General features: G+C 48.7%; 5 protein-coding genes across 5 annotated transcripts; 2 read left to right on the forward strand and 3 right to left on the reverse strand.

Moving 5' to 3' along the window:
• Positions 1 to 443: 443 nt before the first annotated feature.
• M431DRAFT_482061 (hypothetical protein) lies at positions 444 to 4,800 on the reverse strand (the record flags this gene model as incomplete). Its single annotated transcript, XM_024916005.1, has 5 exons — positions 444 to 3,410; positions 3,508 to 3,672; positions 3,796 to 3,851; positions 4,083 to 4,735; positions 4,793 to 4,800. 5 exons carry the CDS (start codon positions 4,798 to 4,800, stop codon positions 444 to 446), a joined length of 3,849 nt encoding a protein of 1,282 aa, XP_024774553.1.
• A 2,843-nt stretch (positions 4,801 to 7,643) lies between these two features.
• Positions 7,644 to 7,991, reverse strand: M431DRAFT_482062 (hypothetical protein; the record flags this gene model as incomplete). Its single annotated transcript, XM_024916006.1, has 1 exon — positions 7,644 to 7,991. The coding sequence occupies one exon, from the start codon at positions 7,989 to 7,991 to the stop codon at positions 7,644 to 7,646; it is 348 nt and encodes a 115-aa protein (XP_024774554.1).
• A 1,324-nt stretch (positions 7,992 to 9,315) lies between these two features.
• M431DRAFT_508289 (hypothetical protein) lies at positions 9,316 to 11,929 on the reverse strand. Its single transcript, XM_024919091.1, has one exon. It carries the CDS (start codon positions 11,435 to 11,437, stop codon positions 9,644 to 9,646), a length of 1,794 nt encoding a protein of 597 aa, XP_024774555.1. The 5' UTR covers positions 11,438 to 11,929; the 3' UTR covers positions 9,316 to 9,643.
• A 386-nt stretch (positions 11,930 to 12,315) lies between these two features.
• Positions 12,316 to 12,918, forward strand: M431DRAFT_508291 (hypothetical protein). The gene is made up of 4 exons (XM_024919092.1): positions 12,316 to 12,414; positions 12,482 to 12,507; positions 12,578 to 12,682; positions 12,741 to 12,918. Exons 1-4 carry the CDS (start codon positions 12,381 to 12,383, stop codon positions 12,762 to 12,764), a joined length of 189 nt encoding a protein of 62 aa, XP_024774556.1. The 5' UTR covers positions 12,316 to 12,380; the 3' UTR covers positions 12,765 to 12,918.
• A 594-nt stretch (positions 12,919 to 13,512) lies between these two features.
• On the forward strand, positions 13,513 to 14,018 carry M431DRAFT_495105 (hypothetical protein; the record flags this gene model as incomplete). Its single annotated transcript, XM_024917325.1, has 2 exons — positions 13,513 to 13,746; positions 13,806 to 14,018. The coding sequence occupies 2 exons, from the start codon at positions 13,513 to 13,515 to the stop codon at positions 14,016 to 14,018; spliced, it is 447 nt and encodes a 148-aa protein (XP_024774557.1).
• Positions 14,019 to 14,205: the final 187 nt, after the last annotated feature.

The raw sequence follows: 14,205 nt of genomic DNA on the forward strand, positions 1-14,205 counted from the left end.
CCAAAAACTCGCCCGCATCTTGCAACATAAATAGCGCCCCCCTCTAAATCATCAGGCAGAAGAACAGGAAAACTCCCCCGTGCATATATGAAAGAGGTCGTAAATAGTTGAATGACAGTCAACAGTCAGCAACCAAAATCCAAACAAGCTTCACCATTAAAATAAGTCCACAATCATCTTTTTGACTTTTGTACATCGTCATAATCATAATCATTATAAGCAGCAAACGAGAAGGGAATCAAAGAAGAAAAGCGAGTTAGGGATGGAATATCAGCTGATAGCCCCCTCCAACCCTGGTTCATTATTTTGAAAGAGACATTTGCTCCAGGAGCTCAATCTTAGTGGGAAATAAATCGTGGCATCGTAAATGGGCTGTTATGAACAAGAAAAGAGAAAAGAAAAGGAATGAGATAGAATGAGGGAGAGTAGCGGCAGTATAGTCACTAATGCAGCCTCTCCTTCACATATACCATGGCAGCATAGCCAGCGCAGCACTTGGTGCTCATCTCGTGGAAGCACCACGGGCACTTCACCGTCACGGATAACGCGCCAGTGAATCCGACACTTCCCCTTGGTCGAACAACAGCATCTGGGTTGGCCATGGCTTCATAGATGTTGCTGGGCATGTCGTGGTAATACTTGCATCCACAACACTCCACAAACATTTTGGCAATCGGCTCGCCACCGACAGGTGAGCCAGTTGTGTGTCGCGGCGCCTTCGTCGGCGCAAGGTCGGTAGTAGGGGATGGCTGGCTCCGGATCGAAGATGGCGGCGTGACCTTGGGACCAAGACGTGGCGATCCCAGCACCTGAGGAGGCGGAGCGAGGGGAGCAGCTTTCCGGGCTTCTTCTAGATAGGAAGCAGGCCACGGGGAAGGAACCAGTTGAACCTTGCCATTTCCTTTTTCCTCTCCAGAGAGCAGTGCAGTCGAAGGGAGGTGTTGCCTTGGCACTGATACATGTTCCACGGCCTTCAGGGGCTGGTGCTTCAATTTCGGCAAGAAATCAGTTGCGGTTATCGCATCCACGTCCGTTTGTGACCGACGGTGGGCAGTCTGGCCTGTAGCCACAGTCGTATTTTTGGTGGAGACGACGACGCTCGACGTGCTGGTGTTTCCCACGGGTCGTGTGCTCTTGGGTGGACTTGAGAAGCCCCCACCCCCGATCTGGAGGAGAAGCGGCTGTCTGACCGGGCTTGTGGAACCATTCCTGGCGCGAGGTGTGGCTACTCGTTTACTCTCAACATCTTGCGTCATGGGGGGAAGACCCTTTTCAGATTGAGGTCGGGAAGTGTCAGGCGTACCAGGCATTGATGGCGAGTGGAAATCGTCAGACGAGTCATCATCGGTCGACGTCGTTGGAACCGAATCGTCCGTGAGACGGCGAACAGTAAAATCACTATCATCTCGAAGGGATCCGTGAGATTTACGGATCGGAGATAGAGATACTTTGGTGTCGATGACCTTCATGACGGAGGATTGAATATCTTCCCATGTCGGAATCTCTATCGGGTCTGGCTTTTGACCCTTGGCAATGCGACCAGCCTCCCGTGGAGTAGTTTGGAGAGATGCCCCGCCGCTCTTTAGTTCAGTGTTTCCAGACGCATTGTTTGCGATATGCTTGGGCCGGCCAGACAGACCATGATTGCTGTTGGCAGACTCGGAGCTTCCGGGTCTTGGCGTGCGTGGAGATGACATGGATGACACTGAGCCATCTAAACTGACCATGGAGTTCCGCTTTGAACTTCGACGGGGCGGTGCTGGAGGCAAAGTTGTCGTCGCGAGGGTTGCATCTTGGGCATTTCCACTCTTGACAGCGCCGTTGCCTTCGCGTGAAATCCGGGCAAGATTGGTTTGGCTTAATTTCTCTTTCGCTGGCTGCTGCACAGTAACAGCAACGCTTGGAAGGAGATCGCGATCGCTTGTAGATACGCTGAGCTTGGGCTTTGTGTTCTGGTTCTCGTTGCCAGCAGGTGAGACTGGTTGAGGGCCGTTTTGACCAACAGCTGTTTGAGGACGTGTATCGGCAGTTAATCCCGCGTTTGCACTGGTCTGGGGTGATGGCAGTGCGGATGCGGATTTGGTTGCCTCGTTAGTTATTACAGGCTTCTTTGACTTGTCTTGCTGGGCGGCGGTCTTTGATGGCTCGGCCGAGTCCTTTGGCTTCAGGCCCACAAAAGCTCTCCATTTGCTCTCCATTGTCCCGGTCTCCTGAGCCTCCATCTCTGCAGACGAAATAAGAGATCTTGTCTTGGCGGCTGCAGCCGGGTGTCGAGTGATGGGAGGATAAACTCGGCGCTGAGACTCGGGGGGCGGGCGTGCTGGAGGGGCAGACCACTTCTGATTGTGAGCGTTGTTTGTTCGCAGTGCCGGGTGGATTTGCGACTCGTCCATGTTCTCAGGCGATTCAGCGGTCTTTTGGCTGGCCGCATGTCGTTGAATCTCCAACTTGATGCCGCCGATGAAGCCCGTCTCGCTAGGGCGAGCAGTGTCAGCGGACGCCCGCCGAGACTCGAACGGCGACATGATATACGAGGTGAAAGAGCCGGAACGCCTGTGATGAGGGCGGACAGGCACGTCATCTTTGGTGAACTCTAACGCGCTCGAAGGTCGCTGTTTATCTCTGGCAGCTGCCTGTGCCGCCGCTGATGAGCGATTCGCCTGCTCCAAGGCATGCGACGAAGAAGGGGGAGGTTGCTTGCTCAAGCGCTTCTTCTTAATTAAAGCATTCCTGAGCGCGGATTCCTCCTTTTCCCGCTTCGATGCCTTCTCCTGCTGCTCCTTTTTCTGCTGCTCCTTTTTTCGCTGTTCTTTCTCCGCCTGTTCCTTTTTCAGCTGCTCTTTCTTCAGCTGCTCTTTTCTCAGTTGTTCCTTTTTCATCTCCTCTTTTTTCAGTTGCTCTTTGCGTTCTTGCTCCTTTCTCTCCTCTTCCTTTTTCTGTTGTTCCTTCTTCAGCTGCTCTTTCTTCAGCTCTTTCTTGCTGTCCTTTTTATCACTCTTCTTGCGACGACCATATGCCTCCCAGCTTGGAGACTGGCAAATCGACCTCCGTTCATCTTCATCGCTTAACGGAACATCGAAAGAAACAGCCTTGAGAGCGGGCTTGTCCACCGGTGGAGGGTTATGCACTACCACAGCGGCCCTTTGCGCGTTGTCTGACTCGGGCGCAAAATCTAATTTGAGCTTGGGAGAACTGACGTTGATGGTCAGTGGAACTATTTGAGCAACCGGCAATCTCTCTTTGGTGATGTTGGCGCCCATTGGAGCATCTTTTTGAGGAGCCGCCTCAATACGTTGAACCTGAACTGCAGGGCGATTTGATGCCGGAAGTGGTCGTCTGGAGACAACGGCAGCTATGGAAGCTGAATTGGCGGACAGCGCATTCGATTGTGAGCTTGCGAGACGCTCAAGCTATATTTGGACGAACAAGAGAGCGTATTAGCTTCCACGGGGCTACTTGGAGGCATCTGGCTGAGAAATGCAACGCGATAGGAGAGACCGCTCTTACCATGTAGCGTCGCTCGAGCTCGAGCATGCGCTGCAAGCTGTTCGAGCGAGCGGGTCGAGTCTTGTGGTTGGACATGATTGCCAGGCTGCGAGTTGGGCGCTTTGGCAAATCCTGCCCGACGAAATGGACGGAATGCGTGTAAAAATAGAGGGCCGAGGACGAGAGCTGGCAAGGCAGCACAAGGGAGAGACTTCGTCAGTGGCTACGATGTGGCTGGTAAGACTATAAGCTGGCGCACGACGGCGAGCAATGCGCCTCTGCTGAGGTCTGAGGATGGCCAACTCTCACGAGCACTGTATCAGGACGAGTGTTGGGCGATTCGATTCGAGCACAGAGCTCACCCGCTGTGGAAACGAGTGACGATGGAAGACGTGAAGAAGAAGGAGAGAGAGAAAAATCATCCAACGGAGACATGCATGAGCTGCCCTCGGTAGAAAAGCGGTTGGGCGTTGGCCCTTTGAGGAAGCATTCGACAAATGCACGTGGGGGCTGGCCGAAGCGAAGACGACGACGTTTGGTAATCCGAGCTTCTGGCCCAGGGACGACTCAATACTGTGCCGTACGAGAATCCGTACGGGTAACAGCACAAATATCACTAAGAATCGGTGCTAGCAAACTAAGGACCGGGAGCAAGCGGATAAAGGAGGCGCCAAAAACCAAGCCAGTGCCCTTGGTGCCCGCAATACGAGCTGGGGAAGCAAGGTTTGGGGCAGTGTGGTGTGCAAAGCTGAGACACAGGCGATGAGGTGGCCCAATAAGCCGAGCAGACGAACCACGCCAGCTGAGCAGGCGGCAAAGCAGTCGGACGATTGATTGACGCACTTGGGATCCGTATTCGAGAGTGACAAGTCCCAGTTCTGGTCCCTGGCTCACCGTCGACGGTGCGACCCTGCAGGCAGTGCTAACGGAGTCGGGAGTAGGCAGAGCCCACAGAGAGTGTGATTCCGGCTCCTGGGCCTGGCGCTGGTGTTTTTGGGCAGGTGGAATTTTGAGGGCACGCAGCGAAGCGAACGACGATTGTCGGGTTTTGCAGGGGTTTGACGATGGAGAATGTTGAGGGACCCCTACGGAGTACGAATGAGGCCATTGATGGATTGGGTTGAAGTGCGAGTTAGCACAGCAGAGGCCCAACCGCAAAGGACGGACGGCTCCCACTAGCACCAGCAATCCAGTAGCGCTTCGTACAGGCTGGGGCCGCTGCGTGGGGACGTGCGGTGGGAGATGCCCACTGATGGCGCTAGTGCTTTAGCGCACCTGTCGCTGATGCCCAGTATCAATCACTCACTGATCCATGTCGACCTGCAGTCAGTGCCTGACCCGAGAATGCAATGCCTCCAGTTCCATAGAACCACAGCCCTCAACTCAGCTAAACAATGCGCACGAAAGCCACTCTCTCTTCAATACGAACCGCTAGAGACGCCCCCAAAGCAGCCCATCCCTGCTAGCCCCGGTGGCTGTTGCAAAGGCTCAACTTTGATCTCGTCGCTGGGGGCCGATCGTCGACATGGATGGTTGACTTTGTGACCCGCCGGCCACTAAGTGCCACTAGCGCGCCAGCAACACGTTGTTCCACCTCGTTTTTATTCACGCCAGCATAAAAATAGGAACAAATTCCATTGGCGCCATTTTGAAAACGAGCTTTGGTGCAGGGTAGGCCATGACGTTGGAACTGCATGAATTAGTATTTCCAACACGAACTTGTTGAACACTACTACATACGAGTATGTAGGTAAGGGAAAGATGTCGTAAAGAAGTTGGCGGACATGGGGACGAGCCAATGACAGTTGAGGGTAAGAAAATACGATCTAAGGGTGCGTGTGAGCTGACTGCACTGGTGGCAATGTTCAACTGCCGCTGATCTATTGATCACTTTACTACGTGATTAAGGTAGTATATAGCTTTACCTTTTTATTACTTTGATCCACGACTGTCGATTTTTTAACCTCGTATACATGCAAGGTACCCATTAATGGTTGCAACCCACGTCGAAAGTCAAAGATCCGCCTTTGCCTCCCCGCAGGTCCCGTTCACAGCATCACTATCTCAACCCTGCCTGTCTTTTTATATACACATCAAGTACACATATACATGGAATGTCTATTGTTAGAGTATCTAGGCAGCCTCAGCTATTATTGCATAGATGCTTACACGGACCAATCGAGATCAGTTAGTATAGTAACATGTTGTTTCTCACTCATAGTAGGTCAAAAGCGACAACGTGCTGTTTATAAGTGTCTATCGACAGGCAATTGATCGCAAACTGCATTATGTACATCACTTTGTTCTAGAAAGAGGGTATACTCCCTACCGTCGCCTTAGAGGTGCACATAAACTGCCGTGTCTAATGAAGCCCTGGCCAAGCCACGCTGACAAGTGGGCTCATCTGGTATCCATGGAATGGGTGTTTTCTTCCGGCATATTGATGTATCAAGAAGGGGGACGGGATATCGGAGCTAGTCATGCGAGAAGCCATGCGCAAAGTTGAAGCCAGCTTTAACTGGGGGCGGGTGTCTCTTCTCGTGAAGATGTGACTGGGCCGCTGTCACTACAAAGCCTCGATCTGTGATCTTACTAGAGAACTAGAAGCTAGGCTAATACAAGCGTAAAGTGTACTACCTACGCTGCCGTTACGATTCTATCCTTGCCTCGTGTGGCGTCTTGCGGAGCCTGTTTATAGAATGAAGAGAGTGGAGCTTCCACTAACTGTTTACAAGGCCTAGAGATCATGTATGACTACCTGTTTCTTGACTCTCGTCTACTTAAACAATGACAGTCATTAGGTAACGGGTTCAAAGAACCTTGGAACTGTACTCATCTATGTGAATAGTTGTCTAGAGTCGGGAGATCTTGGGCGCCGGTTGTGACGGAAACAAGGACTGAGTTTTTAGTTGCGGATATATTCCTAGTAGTAGTAAGTGCCTATATTTACGAAGTACTTGTTGCCTTTCTACAGAGCTGAGCTTCTCAACACAGCGATACAAGCCTCAACTCCAGCAAAGATGTAATATCAGGGGCTTTTCAATTAATAAAGTCATGGGTATTCAATTGAGAATTGACCCAGTAGGCTTTGACGGAAGGCCAGTCGTGACAGGCAGTCCTACTTGCTCGTTCTGAAGAATAATCTCACTAATGGCAATGTCTGAGACACACTCATTTTGTCGTAATTTCAACACCTGGCAGTGCCTGATTGGCTGTAAAAGTTCACTGAAGAGTTTGGGCAGATATCCCTGTGTTGGGAGATATGATCCTTGCGTGGAAATACATTCCAGTTCAATGTGCAAATGTATGTTTCACTCGTTTCTACAGAGGTTCATATACTAGTCGTCGTTTAAAGTACTTCTGTGCTTACTGAATCATGCACCGTACAGATCTAATTTCTCCCATACGGAGTAAAGCATTCAATCTCGGTGCGCCATGCCTCCAGCTCGTCCGCCTCACGTATAGCCATAGGAGTTTCACGCTCACTGAGTAGCTCTTGAAGCATTACTTATATATCATATATAATGAATAATTAAATATTAATATCATAGCTTTTTTTAAAGGATATATTATCTATTATAGATTTTTAATTCTGAAAAATTTAATTATTTAATAAAGTTATATAAGTGTTACTGCTACTACTACCTTCTTAGGAATAAGTAGGTATTAGACTTGTAATTCACTCGGGCCATAGTGAAATGTTATTTTCTTCACAATAAATCTGATGCCTGTGTTTCTACTTCTGCAGCACCTGAGGCTGTGTTGCTATATGAAAATAACTCACTAGAGCAATAGCGAAATGAACCTACGGAAGACATGGCGAATAGCTCAGGTAGTCCATAAATGAACGTGCTGATTCCCACCATTTTTCACAGTAATTGAAGCTATACCTTCTGGCATCGCACATCAGTCCTGTTAACCTGCGCAAGCATTTGTGTTTAAGGCGTCACGTGTCTACAATAGCAATAACAAGGACAGTAGGACAGCGGTGAATTATTTATTGTACCTTTAGGCAGGGGACTGGGGATCTCATATCTTCTCAGACGCCCATTAGGATCTGCTACTACTATACGTACCTAGGTAAACTGGCCTTTCGCACCACCAAAAATTAAGGACCTCCCGCCTCTAACAGTCACAGAGATATTAGAGTGGGTGCGTCACAAACCATTGCCATCGACAACAAAATAATAAGAATCCTCCGTCAGGAGGTCGTCCAAAGATGTCGTGACCCTTTGGAGGCCTGCTCGATCGAGAGCAAGATAACCAGCATCAAATACATTACCGGCAACGATCTGACAAGCTGTCAAAGCTGTTTTATGATGTAGTCCGTAAACAAGACCACCTTCAAATGTCTCACAATCGACTCGTGGGAGTATGAAGAGCACCGGCATTGGACATTCATAACCAGGATGTAGACACCGGATTTCATCAAATTGAGGGAATGTCTGAGGGAGAGACGGCGGACGTGGCCCAGCCAACTGTGTCGGAGACATTTCGGTGGCCATTCTGGACAATTATTGTCGGTGGAGAAGAAATAACAATTCAAGATCTGTTAATGCAAGATCTGGTTTCGCGCAAGCTCTGGCGAAAGGCCAGTGATGCAAGATCTGATTTCACTATTGCTCTAGCGAAAATCCGGTGATACAAGATCTGATTTCACTATTGCTCTAGTGAGAATTTGGTAGGACTGGTGATTTGCAGGCGTGGATGATGTTGATGAAGGAAAAGAAAAAGAAAAATAAACAAAGGGGGGAGAAGTCTAGATATAGTCGGCAGAAATCAGGGCGGTGAATATACTTAATACATTCAATTGCTGAAGCATAAGGCCCAATTTGAACTCTATAGGTCAAACGTGAAGCCTCTCTGGCGTATGGTTTTGACCTTCAACTTTCCCGGTTCATTAATATGTTCTACGGCTTCTGCCGTTGGTGTACTTCGAATCTCCAATGTTCATGGCCGAAGTAACCTAGAGTTTGATTCTGATCTTTGACCGAATGGCTGGGTAAAAACATTTGTTCGACTTGTTGTCTACTAGTACCTGAGTCACTGAGCAAAAGAGGTTGCTCCGAAAATAATGGAAACTTTATTACATGTACCTACTTAGGTACCTAGATATAACAACTGAGGTGTAACGCTAGGCCGGTATTTCGAATCTACTGATATCACGTCGGCACTCTGGCACGGATCTAGTCGGGTGTCTACCTACGCAATGTCGGCATTTGTATCCTGCAAACCGACTAATATGTACTTGCAACGATGCCTACAACCACCTTGAGAGAAAGACGGTTTCGGTAGTAGCCATTCCGCTCTGGGTGATTGCTTTGGGTCCGTCTGTCGCTGTCAGGGTATCGACGGCCAGTGATTGCGTGGAGTTCACGGTCGAAGTAGGATACGAAAGGAAGCCTTGTACATCAAGGACGACACATTCTCAGCCTCGTTCAAGGATTGGAACTACTCTCTTGAGCAAATCCGACAGGGGTCTGTCGAGACTCATAAGACCCTTTGGCGAGGGTCTTACATACACCCATTCATGTAGTACGCGCCTCTCACCGACGAACAATTTGAGTATATGTACGCCGAACAACAAGCAGACGAGCTGGTGTTTCCTGACCGAGAGTTGGGGCCGCGAAACCCCCTCTGGAGGGAACTGATGTGTGTGTATTTGCTACTGCAGATACTAAGCACCCACCTAGTGGTAATCGATGCCCGGGTTTTGTGTATCTGCTACCATCAACTATCTTCTGCTATTATCGCTACTTTCCTCTAGTACCTGCTATTACAGCTATACTCCTCTGGTGTCTTGTAATATCAACAGGGTTCAGGACTAGAAATCATTCATGTCTGAGTAATGCCTTAGGGATTACTCATTGAGCGTAAATTTCGTGTGAACAGCTATGGCGATGTAATATCATTGCTTTATATGGAAGAGAAGATCACTTTGTGCTAGATCTACACGGTCGATAGCATCTATTGTAACATATAAAAAACATTCCACCACTAACGCCAACCTCCTAGTGCTGTTCATACATTCGTTTCCATTCGTCATAATTCTTAATATACAAACTCGATTGATCATACAGGACGAGAATCATGCCATCATGCCACCATACCGCTCTCCCTTTCGAGGAATTAGCAATCACGAATCACGCAAGTGATTTCATCGAAATTGGTTCATGTATTCTTCCACCTTCTCGTGAGTAGGGCACATGTGTGTCCAGATTTCTTCCTGCTCTCCGAAATCATGCAAGCCATGGGCGAGGTCGGCCACCTCACGCCCAGCACAAATAACGAATCGCCAAGTACGACGGAACCATGCCTTTAACCGTACTGAGAACTCATTGGGTATCTTGAGGCGAACAGCAACCCATTTGTGATCAGGCGCATGGTCCGTCCGAAGAGGCTCTGTGGGCTCGGGTGGTTGCTCTGCAGATTGTAGCAGCTGCTCGTCTGCCCACATGTTGTATTTGGTCTGTTCTGGAGGCAATACGATTTTAAGAAATTCCAAGGATGCCGTGATAGTGAGAGAGATTGCCCGTGTCGGATTGACCATGGACTTCATTAGTATTGACATCCATTGAGGATACAGCACGGCGAGATCGGTCATTGCGAGATGGGTTGATCCAACTATTGTGAGCATCCAGCACAATGCCCCAGATTCACGCGCTTCATCGCTGAACTCGACAACTTTATCAAAGTTGTCTTTCCAGTGCATGAAAACCTCGGATGAGATTGATATAAGCGGCTTCGCGATCCGTTCTTTTCGATTCTCTCCAGCTGGAGGCGTTGCTTGACCCCAGGCGTCCAGAATAACTCCCTGGCCTATCCATTCGAGTGTATGATCGCGACAAATCTGGACCGTAGTCGCACCTCCAAACGAGTGTCCCATCATGGTGACATTATTTAGAAACATGCTCCCCTTCCAGTCTTCCCAGTTGACGCCATTGAGACCCACGGAGCTAGATGCCACATTGCCTTTCTTTCGGAGATTCAGAGACGCAACATCATCTCCATGACCAGAATTGAGTAGATTGAGAATATGGAAGGCCTCCTTTACCTCTTCTTGCCTCAGTTCAATTTGAGCTGACCTCAAAGTGTGATCAACACCTCTGCGGTTATGAGGAGAGGTGTCCTGGGCATTGTCTTTGGGAAGAATATAGTCGACAACATAGTATGGATTCAATCCCTCCTTCCTTCGACGTTGCACTTTCTTGTCTTTGGCATCATTTTCCTTGCCATCGTTATTTGTGTGTATTTCGGCCGTTGACGATTCTATAGCCGCGGCCTCAACATTGCTCGGAAGACTGACATATGTCCTGGCACCGCTGCCATCACGATGTTCTATCGCTACCACAACAAATCCGAAGCTCGCCAATTCTCCACAGATTGAACTGTAGCAGAGCCGCGAGCCGCCAAGTCCATGGCTGAAGATGATGACTGGAAATTTCGGCCGACTTGTAGGATCTCCTTCTTCCTCTCTGGCCTTCTGTCCGGTTGGACCAGAGTCATTGCATATGTCTTCCGGCCAATGAGCAGCCAGTTTGGCATTTCGAAATGCAGGCAGCTTTGTGAAGAGAGAGGTGCAGGCAAGGTAGGCGGTAACTGGGAGTGCTGGAATGTGAAGATATTTGGCGTAGCCCTTGGCAGTTGCAGCTCTTGGTCGTGGCATCCAGTCGACGCGATGGGGCTTTTCTGCACCAGTAGAAGTTTGTAAATCACACGGATAATATATTCCCATCAGGATCGTGTCCAGCCGAAGGACTGGTTTCCCGTTTCTTCGTAGTTTGGAAACAGGTCGGGGATCGCGGACTGGAACTTCGATGTCCATATATCCAACATTGTAAGGTCCATTGTAGTTAGGAAGTCGATGGAGAAATAGTTCTCTGAATGTTTTTCGTGGTTTGACAGCTGACCTGCGAAGAGGTTTAGTATTGGCTTGTGGAGGATTCGCCATTGTGTTTATGCTGGAATGAGGATGAGGCCGCTGAAGTGTGTTAATGAGAGTTTAGCATGGTATTTGTGGTATTTGTTCCTTTGTTTGCTTTTTGCATAAAAATAAGTTCAAGCTTACTGGATCAGCACGGGGATTTATGTCGTCGTTGACTTCGATGTTGAATGTTTGGGCTGTGACGTCAAGACTACATGTGCTCGCACTCAAAGGCCGAAGCAGGCTTCCCTGCGGGTCTTCAACGGTGCACATCGTCACTGCAACTTTCACATGCCTCGAAAAAGAACTTTTACGAAAGATGCTGCAATCGATGAGAGAATTCAGGTTAACTAGAAAAAAAGTTAATAAGAAGCTCGACTGGGGTTTATATCACTGCAATAATTCTTTGATGCAGAAAATATATTGATATGGCAGGCTGAAACGTTTTGTCTATCCTTCTTGTTCAATAAGGCTCGCCATGTCGATCTTTGTTCCTTACACAGGCATTTTTTGAACACCTTTCACAATAAATTTATAATATTCAGATATATGTAAAGACAATATTGTCTAACTACTGCACGACCAAGGCTTATTTTGTTTACATCTTGATAGCTGCCAACCATCCTTGAGATTAGACTTCCAATGTTCTTGAACTTTCTAGTTCACGCGAGCAGTCAATAAATGATGACGACATAATGCAGCCAAACATATCGAAGTAGCGTCGCACCGTTGAGATGAGAGTGGGGCTATTTATTGGCCAATAGAAGGGCTTACTTTCAATGTCCTGCAAATTCGCTGGTCCTTGACTCATTCGCCGGTAAAAGTCGGGGCTAGATTAATCCGGGAGGGCAGTCCCCGCTCACGTGATAGATACCTCTCGCCCACAATCATTTGGCGAAATCCCCCAAAAATCTCACCGCGCCACTGCAGATTCAGCGTCCACACATCATCGCCAAATCAATCTATCACCATGGGTAAAGTTCACGGATCTCTTGCCCGTGCCGGTACGTGCAAACTATCCCCAAAAGTTTCGCTTCTATCTTCAAGCCCACTGACTTTTTTCTTCTCCAGGCAAGGTCAAGTCTCAGACTCCTAAAGTACGCCGAACCGACTCGCTCATCTCCCGCTGACGAACCCAAAATACTGATCATTTTTCCCGCCCTACAGGTTGAGGCCCAGGAGAAGCCCAAGACCCCCAAGGGTCGTGCTCTTAAGCGCCACAAGTACACCCGACGATTCGTCAACGTCACTCTGACCGGTGGAAAGAGAAAGGTGAGAATATCGGAACAGATGGGAATATCCGGAGTTACGTTGCTGACGACGGCGATAGATGAACCCCAACCCCGGCTCTTAAACGAATTAGACCATGACTAGGGAGAGAAGGATGTAAAGATTGACAACGGGGCCGTTCTCCGATGGTTGCTTGATTTCAGCAGAAGGCAAATGGAATGAGTCGGGTCGATTGGCAGGCTGAGCATCATCTACAGTTTGAGAGATGCGAAGAAGCGCGACGGCTTTACTCGGCGTCTGGTGTCGTTCGTCAATACAACGAATTTCGTCCACGATGAAAAAGTCCCATTTGTGATAATTTTCGTGATGTTAAGATGGGTTGAAATCACAGGCGTTTCTACGAGGGAAATCAACCATACGTCTATCCTGTCCTGATTTGCGGCTGCCTACTTGTCGGTGGTGTTTTAGTACATACAAGAATTGTAATCTGCTGCGCTGATCTTTTACATATCTGCCCTTCATGCTTGCCTTTAACATATTCAAGCCATAAACTAGCAACATATGCCCCTGACTTCATGCCCATAATACACCGACATGGGGAGAGGATATTTAGGCGTATCGTTTACAACAATAAATATTGCCATATAGTTTATGTGTATGTGACTCTGCCGGCGATTTCTTGATAAAATTATGACAGTTTTGATGACGATGATCATGCCATCTCATAAGAAAGCGCTTTGAGCTGTCGCGGTCACGTGATAAATATCCAGCATCCAACTTCTCTGCCCCGCGGTCAATGGCTGATCTGATCTACAAAGCTCCAGCATTCGTTCAAACATCATTCTCCTCGCAAACATTAGCCATTGCCCAAGATGGCTGACGTAGAAATGGAAGTCGACGACGTCGCGCCGTCATCAACGCGAAACGAGTCCGAAATGCAGACACATACCAAGGCAACAGCGGTCCGGTCAATCGAAGGATGGATTATCATTGTCACAAATGTTCACGAGGAGGCCGACGAGGAAGCTTTGCAGGACAAGTTTGGAGATTATGGAGAGATCAAGAATCTTCACCTGAACCTCGATAGACGCAGTGGTTATGTCAAGGTATGAGACGTGTCGCAAAGCCAGGGCTTGCAAGCAGGACACTGACTCTTTTCCGCCAGGGCTACGCCTTGATAGAGTACGCAACACTAGAAGAAGCTCGAGCTGCAATCGACGGGGCGCACAACACAAAACTGCTGGATCAAACGGTGCAGGTCGATTTTGCCTTTGTCAGACCTCCCCCGGGCAAGGGTAGGCAAGGAGGAGGCAGGGCTGGAGGCAGGAGAGGACGCAGTCGAAGCAGAAGTCCCGACGCCAAGGGCAACGACGCATGAAGATTCTGAAATAATACTAGGACAACAAGTGTGCGGCCGATGTGATGGCCCGTGGTCATGGCATATCGGCATGTGTAATTTAATTCAGCGAGGTATGGGTCTTAGAAAGCGAATAATTGTCTGGTTCGTGGCTGACTGTATCTCTCTAGGATGCCAGAGTCAAGCCCGAAACCATTGGGATCTCATT

This window comes from Trichoderma harzianum (genome assembly GCF_003025095.1).
Source record: "Trichoderma harzianum CBS 226.95 unplaced genomic scaffold M431scaffold_6, whole genome shotgun sequence".
Classification (NCBI taxonomy): domain Eukaryota; kingdom Fungi; phylum Ascomycota; class Sordariomycetes; order Hypocreales; family Hypocreaceae; genus Trichoderma; species Trichoderma harzianum.

What these genes read in the sequence shown, in the direction of transcription:
- M431DRAFT_508291 (XM_024919092.1), top strand. Translation starts at nt 12,381, where the DNA reads ATGGGTAAAGTTCACGGATCTCTTGCCCGTGCCG. An exon ending in CGGATCTCTTGCCCGTGCCG is followed by an intron (nt 12,415 to 12,481) that starts GTACGTGCAAAC and finishes TTTCTTCTCCAG; the next exon opens with GCAAGGTCAAGTCTCAGACT. An exon ending in TCAAGTCTCAGACTCCTAAA is followed by an intron (nt 12,508 to 12,577) that starts GTACGCCGAACC and finishes CCCGCCCTACAG; the next exon opens with GTTGAGGCCCAGGAGAAGCC.
- M431DRAFT_508289 (XM_024919091.1), bottom strand. Translation starts at nt 11,437, where the DNA reads ATGGCGAATCCTCCACAAGCCAATACTAAACCTCTTCGCAGGTCAGCT.